At 38.6% G+C, this 14,704-nt stretch overlaps 1 protein-coding gene across 1 annotated transcript; it reads left to right on the top strand.

Annotated features, from left to right (window-relative positions):
* The first annotated feature begins 7,201 nt into the window (after positions 1-7,201).
* On the top strand, positions 7,202-12,299 carry LOC125205445 (putative CoA ligase CCL5). Its single transcript, XM_048104377.2, has 5 exons — positions 7,202-8,502; positions 11,523-11,668; positions 11,756-11,823; positions 11,910-12,012; positions 12,090-12,299. The coding sequence occupies exons 1-5, from the start codon at positions 7,281-7,283 to the stop codon at positions 12,201-12,203; spliced, it is 1,653 nt and encodes a 550-aa protein (XP_047960334.1). The 5' UTR covers positions 7,202-7,280; the 3' UTR covers positions 12,204-12,299.
* Positions 12,300-14,704: the final 2,405 nt, after the last annotated feature.

Raw genomic sequence — 14,704 nt, 5'->3', positions numbered from 1 at the left:
TGTGTTTTTGTAAATGAATTCATTGTTGCACACACACCATACAAACCAATGCACACACAAGCCAAATAACCACAACAAACAAGAACACATTAATCTGTGCAGCCCCAACAACCACAACATAATAATTCATCCAACACACCACAACAGCAGCAACAAACTAATCTATGCAACTCCAAAAGCGTATTAATTCTTCAACACACCACAACAACAAATTAATGAAAAATCTACCTCACCAAGGAAGATTGTCAAGACTCGTTAGATGGTGGATTTCCTTGATGGTATCTTGTATAGTCACTACCAAACAAAGCTGCACAATGTTCTGCTGGGGTTTGGTGCCCCTTGCACTGCGGAAGACTTGTACAAAACAAATAAATCAGATACGGATCTATTTGACCGATTATGCGATTAATCAATTCACATGTTAAACAAATAATTGCATGCTAGAACGCAAATAATTCATGCTTAAAGAAAGTAAATCCTAAACATGAATTCTACAGTTTAGAGTTACCGATTTGATTCTCCAAAGAATCGTCGATTGCTTGCGCCTTCTCCACGATGATGATCTTCGATACTAGACCACGAATCTTCTCTCTGGTTCCCGAACTGTATTCCGATATCAGGGTGGGCTGATCTTATCAAAATACTAGGACTCGAATAAAGAAGACAGAAGAAATCCTTTTGGGAATAGGTGAAGAATTCGAAATCCTCCATAGCTGGAGAGTTCGAAATTTTCGAAAATTTTGAGAATAAAAATTGTGATGATTCTGTCTCCTTTATTCTCCTATTTATATTAAGTTCCTTTTGGACCCAGACAGGGATCTATGGAAGGTTTTGGATATGGGCTCGCCCAATTAGCTTTTTACTAATTAAATTGAACCCACAATTTAATACAAGCTTATATTGGAATATTACGAGCAGCCACTACAGAAGTAATATTGAACTCTCCCCATCCAAATCCGAAATTACAAGTAATCCGGGTTTCCATTATTTATATTATTTATTTCCCGCGCTTAAGATATAAATGTCCATTAATTAATTAATGTCTGCTGTGGACTTAATTAATTAACATCTTATTAATTCCAAGAGTGGACTTAGCAAGAAACACTTATTTATTATTCATAGAGTAATAAAACTCCAACTGGCCAGTTTTCCGAATAATAAAACCTTGTTCGAGCTCCTCTTGAGGACATTATCAAACGAGACTCACCTCGCGCACGATTCAACATAATAGCAATCATAGCACCGCTAGATATTATTCACCACTACCCAATATATCAGGATTATTGGGTTGCGAAAAACCCGCACCATTTGATAAGTCAAAGTAGTGCATAATCAATACCGTATACTCAATGCTAACGTATGTAGATTAAGGAATAGTTATTTATCAAGACCTAGTCTTTCAGTAGATAGCATAAAGACACGTCTTGCTGTTAGATCCATTCAGTGCTATACCACACCAACGTCATCTTATTTCGGAAAGGCTTAGAAATAATCGGACTGACATTGCAACCTTTCACGATAGGTAGTCTAAGCCTATCTGGGTTGTGAAATTCTTCTTTTTCTTTTGCAAAGCATTGCATAGAACCGACTGTGTTACCTTAAAGTGGACGACGCCCACAGCCAGTCTACTAAGCAAAAGACTTAGACTTTGTTTGCTTCTTATACATTTAAATGTTTATAAAACATCTTATAAATGCACAAGCAAACACAATGTAATAATGTACTGATTCTATTCGTGCGAAACTGCTTGAATAATACTGAATCGGGTTAAAAGTGGATTATAGAGTTTTACGTATACAAGCAAGATTCTATTCGAGCGAAACTTGCTCGAAACATGCTTTTCAGTATACCAAACCTAACATGTTCCTCAGCCTCTGCTACTGCCCTATCCCAACTTTCACCTTCCATAGGCCATGGGTGAGGAGGGAGTTCATCGAAGTAAGAATCATCCATGCTTATGCTCTCTGATCTGCGCTCTCTCTCTTCGTTGGCTGAATCATCGTAAGTGCCCAAATCCATGTGACATTTGTCGATCCATCCGCCGAAAAGCTCAAATTCAGGTGGGGGTGGCGTCGCGGTGGGGGGGCAGCGAGGTTGAACCCAACTATCATCATTTCGATTGTTCTCTGTGTAACAGCCCGGCATTTCTAGGGTATAACAAATAAGCGACTGTTACTTAGGCGAACTTAAAAACAACAAGAACAGAGACTAGGGTTTCAATTAAAGAGATTTACCCTAGCAATTAATGAAGATCAAGGCAATAAGTCAACGGCTAACTTACGAGAATCAAGACTTAATAGATTAGGCTCAAAAGTCAAAGGTTTAGCATAATTCCAACAAAACGCAATAATTCCCCTCATTCCAAAACAAAGAATTAAGTTCACCATAACCAAAAAAATAATAAGTTTTCCAAAAATATTCAGCGGAAGCATATCAAGAGAAAGCGGAGCCATGTATGAAGACACGACTACACTTATAGTTTCAAACATCCATTTTATTCGAATCAATCTTCTCAACACCACCGACCGCCCATCGCCGCTCAACCTGCACATAGGGAAAACACATGCAGGGCTGAGTATTTTAAACATACTCAGTGGACTCATGCCAAAACATTTTATAGTTATGCCACCCTTACCATAGTGAACTCGAAGTTTGCATTTATTTAAAGATAAGCATCGAGTATCACAAAATATATATCATGGACTGGCCAGTCAAATAATACCTCCCATTTTCTCATCAATCATCATTTCATAGTGCGACGAAAGTGTGGCCACACTATTCGCCCACGAGATCGGCCGACTAGCAAAGACGGCTCCCGATCCCACCGTATACACTAGCCTGATAGGGTTTGCGGCCCTACTCAGACCCAAATTCGTTTTTATAGCCGCTGTAGCCTAATGGAGCGTACTCACAATCTAGGCATCAGGCAATCACAATATCCAAAATAATTTATAGGCATGGCATAACAGTTCAATCCACCCTTATTTCTCCAACATCATAAATTTGCACATAGAAGAGAGTTTAGAATAAAGCCCACCTCGATTTCCTTCGAGTTCAACAAAAAAATGCACTTCTTCTTGATATCCCACCGGGAACGCGAACTATCACCTTTAGTTCATATTTTCCAAATAAGTCTCAAATCATAGATTAAAATTATGCATGATCTCACGTTTCCCTTTTCCCTTCGATTATTTCCAAAATCATCAATCAAAATCAAAGTACGATTATCATATCGTTTTTATTCACACAACAATTCCAGATTTATCATCAAATCGTGTCACGCATGAGTGCTTTTCTACACACAACACACGCACACACACCACACACATGTGCACGCCTACCGAGGCATGCACACACACACACACACTCTCGGCCACACACACACACTCACATCCACGCATCCAAATTCACCGATTAATTTCCCCTTTACTCGTTCTAAATGCATGTGGACTCAGAAACACCGATTAATCGGTAGAGGAAGAAAAGATTAATAATAGAAGTACCTTTTCTTGCAAAAACAAACGGTAGAAACAAGTAGAATCTTGATTCTTCAATGAAATCTTGAATTGCAGCTTCAATTCTTCTCCAAAAGATGAAGAATTAATGGAGAAAGTAGAAGAAAAATTTGAGAGAGTGGGAGAAAGAGAGAGATCGAAATCTTTGGGAGTGGGGGGCGGTTTCTGTAGTGCTAGGGTTTTGATTTCTCTCCTCTTATTTATAGAGTGCAAGATATACTCCAATAATTAAATAAATAAAGATTTGGGAGAGATTTGTTGGTTGTAGAGGCCGACAATTTGGAGAGAAATATTAGGGAATTCGAAATTCATGCTTATTTAATAGCATATGATTTAATTTGAATATTTTACGGAGTAGAATAAAATATTACGGAGCATGAATAAAATAAAAATACTCCCCCACTAATAGCCAAAAGTGGCGTGATATTAAATTCCTACAAGGAATTTAACTAAAATCCTAATTTAATTAGGATTTGGTAAGATCTTATTAGATTTGGCAAGATATGCTAGGATATTTGAATTTAATTATGGAAGAGAATAAACAAGGGATCAAATAATATAATAAAATAATCCCTTCTCCCATAATATAGGGGATTTTCGAAAATCCCTCTAGACCAAACATAGGTTTCGAAATTTTCATCAATTAAATAGGAATAATCGGACTTTGGATTTAATTTGGATAATTATCCCAAGCAATAATTAAATCCAAGAAAAATAGGATTTCTTCTTCAATAAATAGGAGAGGGTCGAAAATTTCCACATACATAAATAATGCTCCTATTAAATTCTCACTCATCCCTTAGGATAATAATTCACCACAAATATGATTTCCTCCCACATCAAAATATCCACATTTTTCGAAATTCACCTCCACTTCACATTTTCAAACGACTTTGACCATTCCACGGCCACGTCATATTTTCCACAATGTTGACTATTCAATAGCCACGTCACATATTCAACAAGTTGACCATTCAACTCAATCTCAACTCAAAATCGCAATTAGGTCACATAGAATATTGCAATAAATCACTTATCATTTAATTCCACATATCATAGCATTAAAAGCATTTAATGCAAAAATTTCCACGTCACAAAAATTAGGGTTCGAAAGACGGGGCGTTACACTCTGTCACAGTACAGAGATGATCGAGAGAAACTAAGGCAGCTGGAGACGATGGGCGTTGCACCGTGAGGGGGCGGCGAGGATTCACCCAACCCTCTGCATTTGGGTTACAATCGTCCGTGGCGCAGAGAGGGTGGAGAGAAACTGAGGTTGGGGATGATGGGCCAACGTTTCCAGCGAGCTCACCGCGACGAGGGTGTTGCACCGTGAGGGGGCGGCGAGGATTCACCCAACCCTCTGTATTTAGGTTACAATCGTCCATGGTACAATTGAAATCGAGAGAGATAGGGCGGCTAGAGATGATGGGCTAACGCCGCCAACGTTCCCACAATGACGACGGAGCAATTAAGGGGATGAAGAGAAAGATTTAGGGGAAGAGAAGGAAGGGTCGGCGAAGAGAAGAAGTTAATTGTGAATCTAGGCTAGGGTTTTTCAAAATAGAGAGAGAGTTGTTGAGATGAGAGAGAGAGAGGGACGGATGGAATGAATTTGCTAGTTGGGGTGGGTGAAATTTTTTTTTTTTTTTTATCTGAAAATTGTTAAGACTAATTAGATTTTAATTGTAATAAGGGATCATTAATTAAGGTGTTTAAAATCCCTAATTTTTACCCAAAATGGAAATGTATCAACTTTCTTGGGACAACTCAAAGAGGAAAGTGACTCAACTTTTATGGGACGGAGGGAGTATGTATTTGTTTTCCCTATTGTCTATATTTACTCTTAGAGCATCCACATCGGTTCTCTCTAGGACGGACGACGTCCGTGCTGCTGGCGCGGCACGACGCTGCTCAATGCATCGAGCACATCCGTGTCGCTGAGCAGGCGACGTGGCGCGTTTCTATTCGCCAACGGATTAGCCGTTGGATTTTCTATTGTTTTTTTAAAATTCGAAAATAATACCAAAAATTAAAAAAAAAATTGGATTCCCAAAAATATATCCGTTTTATTATTATTTTTTTGAAATTTTTTTGATTTTTTTAAAAAAAAATTTTAATCCCAAAATCATCTATAAATACACACATTCATCATCCATTTTCACATTTTTTCGTACAACTGATCTATATCTTTCTCTCTCACTCAAACCCTCTCTAAAAGTTCAAAAATGAATTTCACCGATATCATTGCGGAAGCGGAGCGCGAAGAACAAGAATACTATGAACAATATCGCGCCGCCTATGAAGCCGCCACTACCCCCGCCCCTTCTCTTGGACCAACTAGATCAAATCGTCACTACATCCCTCGTGACTGGTAAGGAGTCCACGAAAGGCTCGTTGCCGACTATTTTTCCTACCAGCCGCGGTTTCCGAAAGATTACTTTCGGCGCCGTTTTCGCATGTCAAAATGGTTGTTTATGCGTATTGTCAACACATTGTCCGCCCGTGTTGAATACTTTCAATCACGTAGAGACGCAACCGATGGGAAAAGTCTCTCGGCGTTGCAGAAGTGTACTTGTGCCCTCCGACAACTTGCTACTGGGCAAACGGCTGACCACTTCAACGAGTATTTGCATGGGTTAGTCAACTGGAATCCTATGCCTCAAAATTTTTTGTGACGGCGTTCGTTCTTCTTTCGGTGAGGAATTTCTTCAGGCACCCACCACCGAAGATTGTAAACGGTTGCTTCATCTTCACGAAACAGTCCACGGTTTTCCCGGTATGCTTGGCAGCATTGACTGCATGCATTAAAAGTGCAAGAATTGCCCGAATGCTTGGAGGGGGCAACACTTAAGCGGCCACAAAGGCGGCGGCTCAACGCTTATCCTTGAAGCGGTCGCCGACTACCGCCTATGGATTTGACATGCATATTGCGGTGTTGGCGGATCCAACAACGACTTGAACGTGCTCAATTCTTCACCACTCTTCAATGATGTTTTGAATGGTGTAGCACCGGTGATCGACTTCATCGTTAACGAAAATGCATACCACATTGTGAAGGCCCCTCTCGGTTGTGGTACGTTAAGAATATCGCTGACATCATGTACACGTGTATTATCTTGCACAACATAATTATAGCCGACGAAGGACTGAGAGCGGCTAACTTTTATGACGAGGATGAAGCCGGAAAGCTCAACCGCGAGGTCTCCCCCACGCTGAGGTGTGCATACGACGGTAGACGAGACGATCGAAACAAGACACACAATGCGCGATGCCAGAACCCACATTGAGCTACAAGAAGACCTAATCAAAAATATTTGGGCGAAATTCGAACACGAGTAGTGAATTTTTTTAATTTTATGAATTTAATGATGTAATTTTTAATTTTTAGGATTTAATAGAGTTATGCATCGCAAGGATGTGAGATTAATTAAGTCAAGGATCCGGCTTTTACTATTTTTTTTCACTTAACTTTTCTTTACAATTTTATAGAAAAATGACCGGCGTATTAAATTAAAGTAGCCTCTATAATAAATAAAAAAAATCATTTGTAAAATATGTTATTGAGCACGAGCACAACGTTTCCCGCGTCAATGACGACCACCTTATTAGACCTCATATAAAATTAAAATAAAATAGTCGAAATAATCTGAACAGCTTCTACTATAAATTATTTGTGGCATCAAATGAACACATTCCACTTTACCACTCCCACTAACAATTCAACTCACACTTAGCTTTGAATCTTCCAACTTTAATTTAACAATGGCGGATTCATCAAACACTGATCCCCGCAGCGGATTCTGCACATCCAACTCCACCTTCTACAGCAAGCGCAACCCAATCCCTTTACCTGCCAACCCCTCCCTCGACGTCACCACCTTCATCTCCTCCCGCTCCCACCACGGCCACGTCGCCTTCATCGACGCCGCCACCGGCCGCCGCCTCTCCTTCTCCGATCTGTGGCGCGCCGTGGACGCCGTCGCCTCCTCCCTCTCCTCCGACTTCGGCATCCGCAAGGGCCACGTCATCCTCCTCCTCACCCCCAACTCCATCTACTTCCCCATCGTCTGCCTCGCCGTCATGTCCCTCGGCGCCGTCATCACCACCACCAATCCCCTCAACACCGCCCGCGAGATCGCCAAACAGATCTCCGATTCCAAACCCTCGCTCGCCTTCACCATCCCTCAGCTCCTCCCCAAACTCGCCGATTGCAGTAATCTCCCAATCGTCCTCTTAGGCTCCGGAGATCCGATTTCTGGATCCAATTTCAAAATTATTTCAACGATTGAGGATATGATGAAGCGAGAACCGAGTCAGATCCGAGTCAGGGAGCGAGTCGACCAGGACGACGCGGCGACGCTGCTCTACTCCTCCGGAACGACCGGCGCGAGCAAAGGCGTGGTCTCCTCTCATAAAAACCTAATCGCGATGGTGCAGACGGTGGTGAATCGGTTCAAATTGGAGGAAGGGAAGGAGATCTTCATCTGCACGGTGCCGATGTTTCACATCTACGGATTAGTAGCATTCGCCACCGGTCTAATCGCATCCGGATCTACGGTGGTGATCCTCTCCAAATTCGAGATGGATGAGATGCTGATAGCGATCCAGAAATTCTCGGCGACGTATCTCCCGCTGGTGCCGCCGATCCTCGTGGCGCTGGTGAACCACGCCGACGGCGTGAAGCGGAAGTACGATCTGAGCAGCCTCCGCGCGGTGCTCTCGGGCGGCGCGCCGCTGAGTAAGGAGGTAATTGAGGGTTTCGCGGAGAAGTACCCTGGCGTAGCGGTGCTGCAGGGGTACGGACTGACGGAATCGACGGGGATCGGAGCGTCGACGGACTCGGAGGAGGAGAGCCAGAGATACGGAACGGCGGGGTTGCTGTCGCCGAGCATGGAGGCGAGGATTGTGGAGCCGGAGAGTGGGAAGGCATTGCCGGTTAATTGCACCGGCGAGCTTTGGCTCAGGGGTCCCTCTATTATGAAAGGTATGTTTATCCATATTTTTGTTTATATGTTTATTAATTAGACATTGATAACAATTACACTTAACAAAAACGACATAATAATCCAATAGTCTATATGTTAGTGGCACATCAACTACTACTTACTATGGGTATAGTCAGTCTGTGGACTTTAACTTATACAGCTGTTTTTTATAATATTCCTTGTTACTATAAATTAATTCAATTGTACAGTTTTTATTTGAAGTTATTTCTATTCGGACACTGATATTAAAAAAAGATAAAATAATAAATGTAAAAATTACTTAATATTTTTTACTAAAAAATAAAATGACTCTAATATGAAACTTAAAAAAAAAAGAAAAATGAATCTACCATTATGGAATTGAGGAAGTAAGAAAAATGGTTAAAATGAATAAGGTATAGAGGGAAAATATAAATAAAGTAGGAAAGAGAATTATAGAATTTGAATAATAAATTGGGGGTAACTTTTAATTGACGAAAATAGAAAGATGGAATGTGAATAACAAATTAAGGGTAAATTTTAATTGATAGAAAATAGAAAGATGACAGTGCTAGCTTATAGAAACATGGATGCAAGACATAATTTGTACAATATCACTAGTTTAGGATTAGAAATATTATTTTCTTTGTTATGAGCCCCTTCAAGGACGACATGAAATTTTACGTACTCTTATTTTAAACAATTGAGAGAGAGAAAAAAATTATTGGGTATTTTAAAGTTGGAAAAATGAAAAAGGTACGAGAGAGAAAAAGTAGTTGGATATTTTTAAGGGGTAACTGCTTTTAAAGTCACCAACTTTCCATGAATTTCGGTTTTTTCCACGAACTTTAAAAAGTTCATGTAATGTCATGAACTTTATTGTCGGTTGCTATTTTCCCATGTCAAGTTTTCCGGTCTGATCAAACTGTTCGTTTCCTATTAAGACAATATCCAAATTCTTTTTTCTTACCATCGTTGTCTTCGTCTTTGAAATAGCTTCGCGTGGGTACCTTGTATGCCTCAATCGAAATTCAGATGAAGAAGTTATGGCCATTTGATGAAGGTTGCGACCTTTGTGCGACCTTGTACCATCATAATGGCCATAACTTCTTCATCCGAGTTCCGATTGAGGCGTACCAGGTACCCACGCGAAGCTATTTCAAAAACGAAGATAACGATAGTAAGAAAAAAGAATTTGGACATTGTCTTAATAGGAAACAAACAGTTTGAATCAGATCGGAAAACCTGACATGGGAAAATGGCAACCGACAATAAAGTTCGTGACATTACACGAACTTTTTAAAGTTCGTGGGAAAAACCGGAATTCATGGAAAGTTGGTGACTTTAAAAGCAGTTACCCCTATTTTTAAATAGGAAAGAAGAATAAAGTAAGAGAGAAAAAATTGTTAGTTGTTTAAAAGTAGTAGAGGATAATAAAGTACTACCTCCGTCCTCCAAATTTTAACACACTTTGACCCGGCACGGATTTTAAGAAATGTAATGGAAAGTGAGTTGAAAAGGTTGGTGGGATGTGAGTCCTACTTTTAAAGTATTAATTTTATAATAAAATGTGAGTAAAAATGAGTTAGTGGAATATGTGGTCCACTATAAAAAATGGTAAAAGTGAAGTGTGTCAAATTTTCAGGGACGGTCCGAAATGGTAAACTGTGTCAAAATTTGGGGGACGGAGGTAGTAATAGAGTAAAAAAGTATTCCCTCCGTCCAATAAAAATAGGGACATTTGGGATGACACGAGAATTAATGCGTAATTGGTAAAAAGTATGAGTGAGGAAGATAATAATAGTTAAAATAGTGTTAGTGTATGTGAGACCCACATTATTATCAGTTTAATAGATGGTCCTAGTGATATAAATTGTAAATAAACTGATTTACATAAGGAATGAGTTGCGAAAACTTTCAATAAATAGAAATGGACTTTTTTTATGAAGCGGACAGAAAAGGAAAGCGTACCTATATTTATGGAACATAAGAAGTAATTTAATATTTTTAGTTATTCCTAAATAAGTAGTGATTCATCTTGGTTGAGACGAAAAAAAAAAAAAAAAAGTAAGTTATGGAGGGAGTAATTATTGTTAATACAAAGGGAGTAATTTCATTTTTAAATGATGATTACCCATTAATCTACATGAAGGCCTAAATTATTAACTCCACTTAATACAGTAGTAGGAGGACCCGGAGTATATAGTGTGGGATTCTAAAGGAAATATGGAGTTATAGTAAACGCTAATATTAAAAATGTCAACTGTACATATATTATACTGTTTATATATTGACACTATCAATTATGGGGCATTTTAACTTGGGTAGTTGAAGAATGTACATTTCTTGAGCTGAATAATTTGGTTAACAGCATTATTTTATTTCTATATAAAGGGAAACACTATGTTGACACATTACGATGCACTAGATATTAAATTGAACAAATATATTCGTCCATCCCTTAAAAATATATCACATTTATCATTTGGGGATGTCCCTTAAAAATAGACAAATTCTATTTAAACAAATTTTTTTCTCCTAACAAGATGAATCTCATTCTCCACTGTTAATACTTCAATCACTTTTTCTTTTAATCTCTCCTTTACTTTACCAATCGTGAATTAAAATCCGTGTCATTTCACATGTCTATTTTAGGGAGCAGTGGTATTTAATAACTTCGACTAAACTGCATTGCAACAACCATCTTTGTTTCTTTTTATCCATCTTATATTCTGAATTCAGTTTCAATATTGAAATGAAAACACGTGCTAAAATACTTTTCAACGTAGTGTGAATGAATAAAAGAGGTTTGGTGAACATTATCGTCGTGTCTTCATTACTATAATACTATCCATATATGCGGCTATAATACTATTCATTTTTTCTTTTCCTTGACCATTGCGGTTTAATCTTTAAACACAATTTCAATTTGAATTTAATTTTATTTGGCATGTATGCTTACGGCCTAGGCCAGGCCAAGTACATTCGAAAAAAAATGATGGATCTATTCTAATGCTGGTTGGTTATGATTTTGCGACAGGTTACTTCAGCAACGAAGAGGCGACAGCTTCTACTCTAGATTCACAAGGGTGGTTGAGAACCGGAGATCTTTGCTACATTGATGAAGATGGCTTCATTTTTGTTGTAGACAGATTAAAGGAGCTCATCAAGTACAAGGGCTATCAGGTACTTAATTGGAACAAATATATCCGTTTCAAACGCTCAGATTAAAAAAAGTCGAAAACTAACTTGTATTTGCGTGATTTCTTTCAGGTTCCTCCTGCAGAACTGGAGGCTTTGCTGCTCACTCATCCAGAAATAGATGATGCTGCTGTGATACCGTAAGTGTTATTGATTTCGACATTTTTATGTACAACGTTAGTGATTTTTTCTGAACAAGATTGTTTCGATGATTGGTCTGCATTAGGTTCCCAGATAAGGATGCCGGACAAATTCCAATGGCGTATGTGGTGAGGAAAAAGGGAAGCGCGGTGACAGAGAGCCAAGTGATGGATTTCATTACTCAACAGGTAATTCAAACTGCATACACAAATCATTATATCAATTGTTTTTAAGTCTCTCTGTATTAAGTTTTTATCTACACTAGGTGGCTCCATATAAGAGAATTCGAAGAGTGGCGTTCGTGGCTTCTGTCCCGAAGAATCCCTCGGGCAAGATACTCAGAAAGGATCTAATCAAGCTTGCTGTCTCTAAAATATAATGTATCAATTGGATTTCAAGTTTTTATGTAGCTTGGTTTGTTGCATCAATAATGTAATATTTCACACTATATATAACATAATTCAATAGGTTGTAACTGCGTGTTTCCCTTGCATCTAATTGTCTTCTTCTCCTCATAAAAAAGTAAAAATCAACTAAAACATTGCTTACATAGTTACTTTACATTCTCTATTTCTCATTTCAATGTTGACAAAATCAAGATAAAATGATACCTCAACTATAAAAAACTGTAGTTTGCATGGAAACTCGAAAGGGAGAGGACCGCCTTATCTACATTGTTGTTGGTATTTTTCCCGAGCATTGAAAGAATGGAGGTGACGAATTCCTTATCGCAAGGAATCTGCAACGGGCCATGAATAGTGAGGCCATACTCCTCCTCCACCATCTACATCAATACTCTAAAAATGGGGTGGTTTAGATAACGCAACAGCACAAGAAATGGGGTGTTGTCTTTTGAGTAGACCACGAAATGGCCTCTTCGTATCCACTTTCCCACGATCTTGCTTAGCTTCTTGGAGCTCCCCTTCATCTTCATTTGGTTGTTTTATTACATTATGTTTCTTCTCAAGGCTGGATTTGGACTAGTATGTTAGAGGTGGTTGGAAAAGGCCAAAAGAAAGAGCTGAAGAGATAAAAGTAGCGACTGGTTGTAACATCTCAGAATTTAGAACCCTAATTTTAGAGCCCTAGAATTAATTATTGATGACGTGGAAGATGTGAATTATTCGATGAGTAAATTTATTGCATGAGTTTCTTTGACCGGGAAGTTTGAAAAGTCAAATTTGTTGACTAAGTGATGTGGCATGTGATTTATTGAATTATGAGATTATGTGGTGAATTATTTGTCTAAGGGTGAGTGAGAATATTAGAGAAAAATTTCCATAAATACTAGCCACCTAATTGTTGAGAATTTCGAACCCTTGGACTTTTGGAGAGAGAATTCTATTTTTCCGGATTTAATTTAATCCAAGACCCAATTATTTCCTTATTTTGAAGAGGAAAAATCGAGCCCCCCCTTTGTGCCTTGGTGATTTTCGAAAATCACCTATTGTAGGAAGGAAGGAATTTATTTTATTTTATTTGATTCCTTACTTGATTTCTTTCCATACTTAGAATTCAAATATTCTACCAAATCTTTCCATACTTCAAGAGATCTTGCCTTAACTTATTCTAGACAATATTTAAAAATCCATGCCTTATTTAAAGGACATAGGAGACGCCACTTTTACTCCAAGATTGGAAGAAATCTTATTTTTATTTTGCTCCGTGATATTTTATTCTACTCCGTAAAACATATTCAAGACAAAATCATGGCTAAATAAACAGCCTAATTTTCGAAAACTAGGAGATTTGCCCTATGATCTATTTTTGTTAACTCTTCTTCCCTACTTCACAATATTTATTTATTTAATTGTGGAGAATAAGATCTTACCAAATATTCTACTATTTACCTAAAGATTTTATTGGACTCTATAAATAAGGAACCAAAAACCTAACCCTAGCCATCACAAATTTTCGCCCCCTACCCTAATTTTCGCCCCTCTCATATTTTCCATACTCTCTCAATTTTCTTCTACTTTACTCCATTAATCCTTCATCCTTTGAGAAGAAATTGAAGTTTAATCCGAGGATTTTGAAGAACCGAGTCTAATACTTTGTTTCTACCGATCGTTTTCTCTAAAGAGGTATTTTGTTTATGAATTCTTCTTATTCTTCTTCTTCTCCTTCTTTTTCTTCTTCTAACCGATTAATCGGTCTTCTTGAACCCTCATGCATCTTGGTTGAGTAAAAGAGGGATAAAAGGGATGTGGGAATATGTTCATGTGTGTGTGTGTGCGTGTGTGGTGTGTGTGTGTGTGTGTGTGTCGTGTATGTGTGTGTGTGTGTCGTGTATGTGTGAGTTGTGTAGTGTGTATTTGATGGCTAAATAATCTTGTGAGATAAACATGATCTTGATTAATTAGTAATGATAAGATAAACCAATGGGAAAAGGGAAAAAGTATTGAGACATGCATGAGTAAGAGTAGTATTGAACCTAATTTGTGATATGTGCCTATGTGATTAAAAGGTGAAACTTTGGTTGCGAAGCCGGAAAACGGAAAAGCGAAACTACTTGAAAACTAAGCAGTCGAGGTGGGCTTTACTCTAAAAACTCTCTTTTTATATTGTCAAAAATATTGCTTGGTGTTATAAGGGTGGTTTAACTGTTATGCCATGCCTATGTTTGTTTAAATGTGATGTTGGATATGCTTACACGAATTCGAGTCTGAGTATGGGCCGCAAGCCCTACCAGGCTGTGTACACGATGGGATTGGGAGCCGTCCTTGCTAGTCGGCCGGTCTCGTGGGCGAAAAGTGTGGCCACACTTTCGTCGCACCATGGAATGTTGTGATTGTTATTTTGATGAGAAAATGGGGGATTATTTTGACTGGCCAGTCTATGAAAATATATTTTGTGATACTCGTGATATTCTCTTATAAC

The sequence above is a fragment of the Salvia hispanica genome, chromosome 6, assembly GCF_029641045.1.
Source record: "Salvia hispanica isolate PSC_SH4W2 chromosome 6, Shi_PSC_v1, whole genome shotgun sequence".
Taxonomy (NCBI): Eukaryota; Viridiplantae; Streptophyta; class Magnoliopsida; order Lamiales; family Lamiaceae; genus Salvia; species Salvia hispanica.
Note: the sequence above shows the minus strand (reverse complement) of the source record. Positions and strands in the feature narration are given on the sequence as shown.

What these genes read in the sequence shown, in the direction of transcription:
- LOC125205445 (XM_048104377.2), top strand. Translation starts at nt 7,281, where the DNA reads ATGGCGGATTCATCAAACACTGATCCCCGCAGCGGATTCTGCACATCC. An exon ending in GATGATGCTGCTGTGATACC is followed by an intron (nt 11,824 to 11,909) that starts GTAAGTGTTATT and finishes GGTCTGCATTAG; the next exon opens with GTTCCCAGATAAGGATGCCG. An exon ending in TGGATTTCATTACTCAACAG is followed by an intron (nt 12,013 to 12,089) that starts GTAATTCAAACT and finishes TATCTACACTAG; the next exon opens with GTGGCTCCATATAAGAGAAT.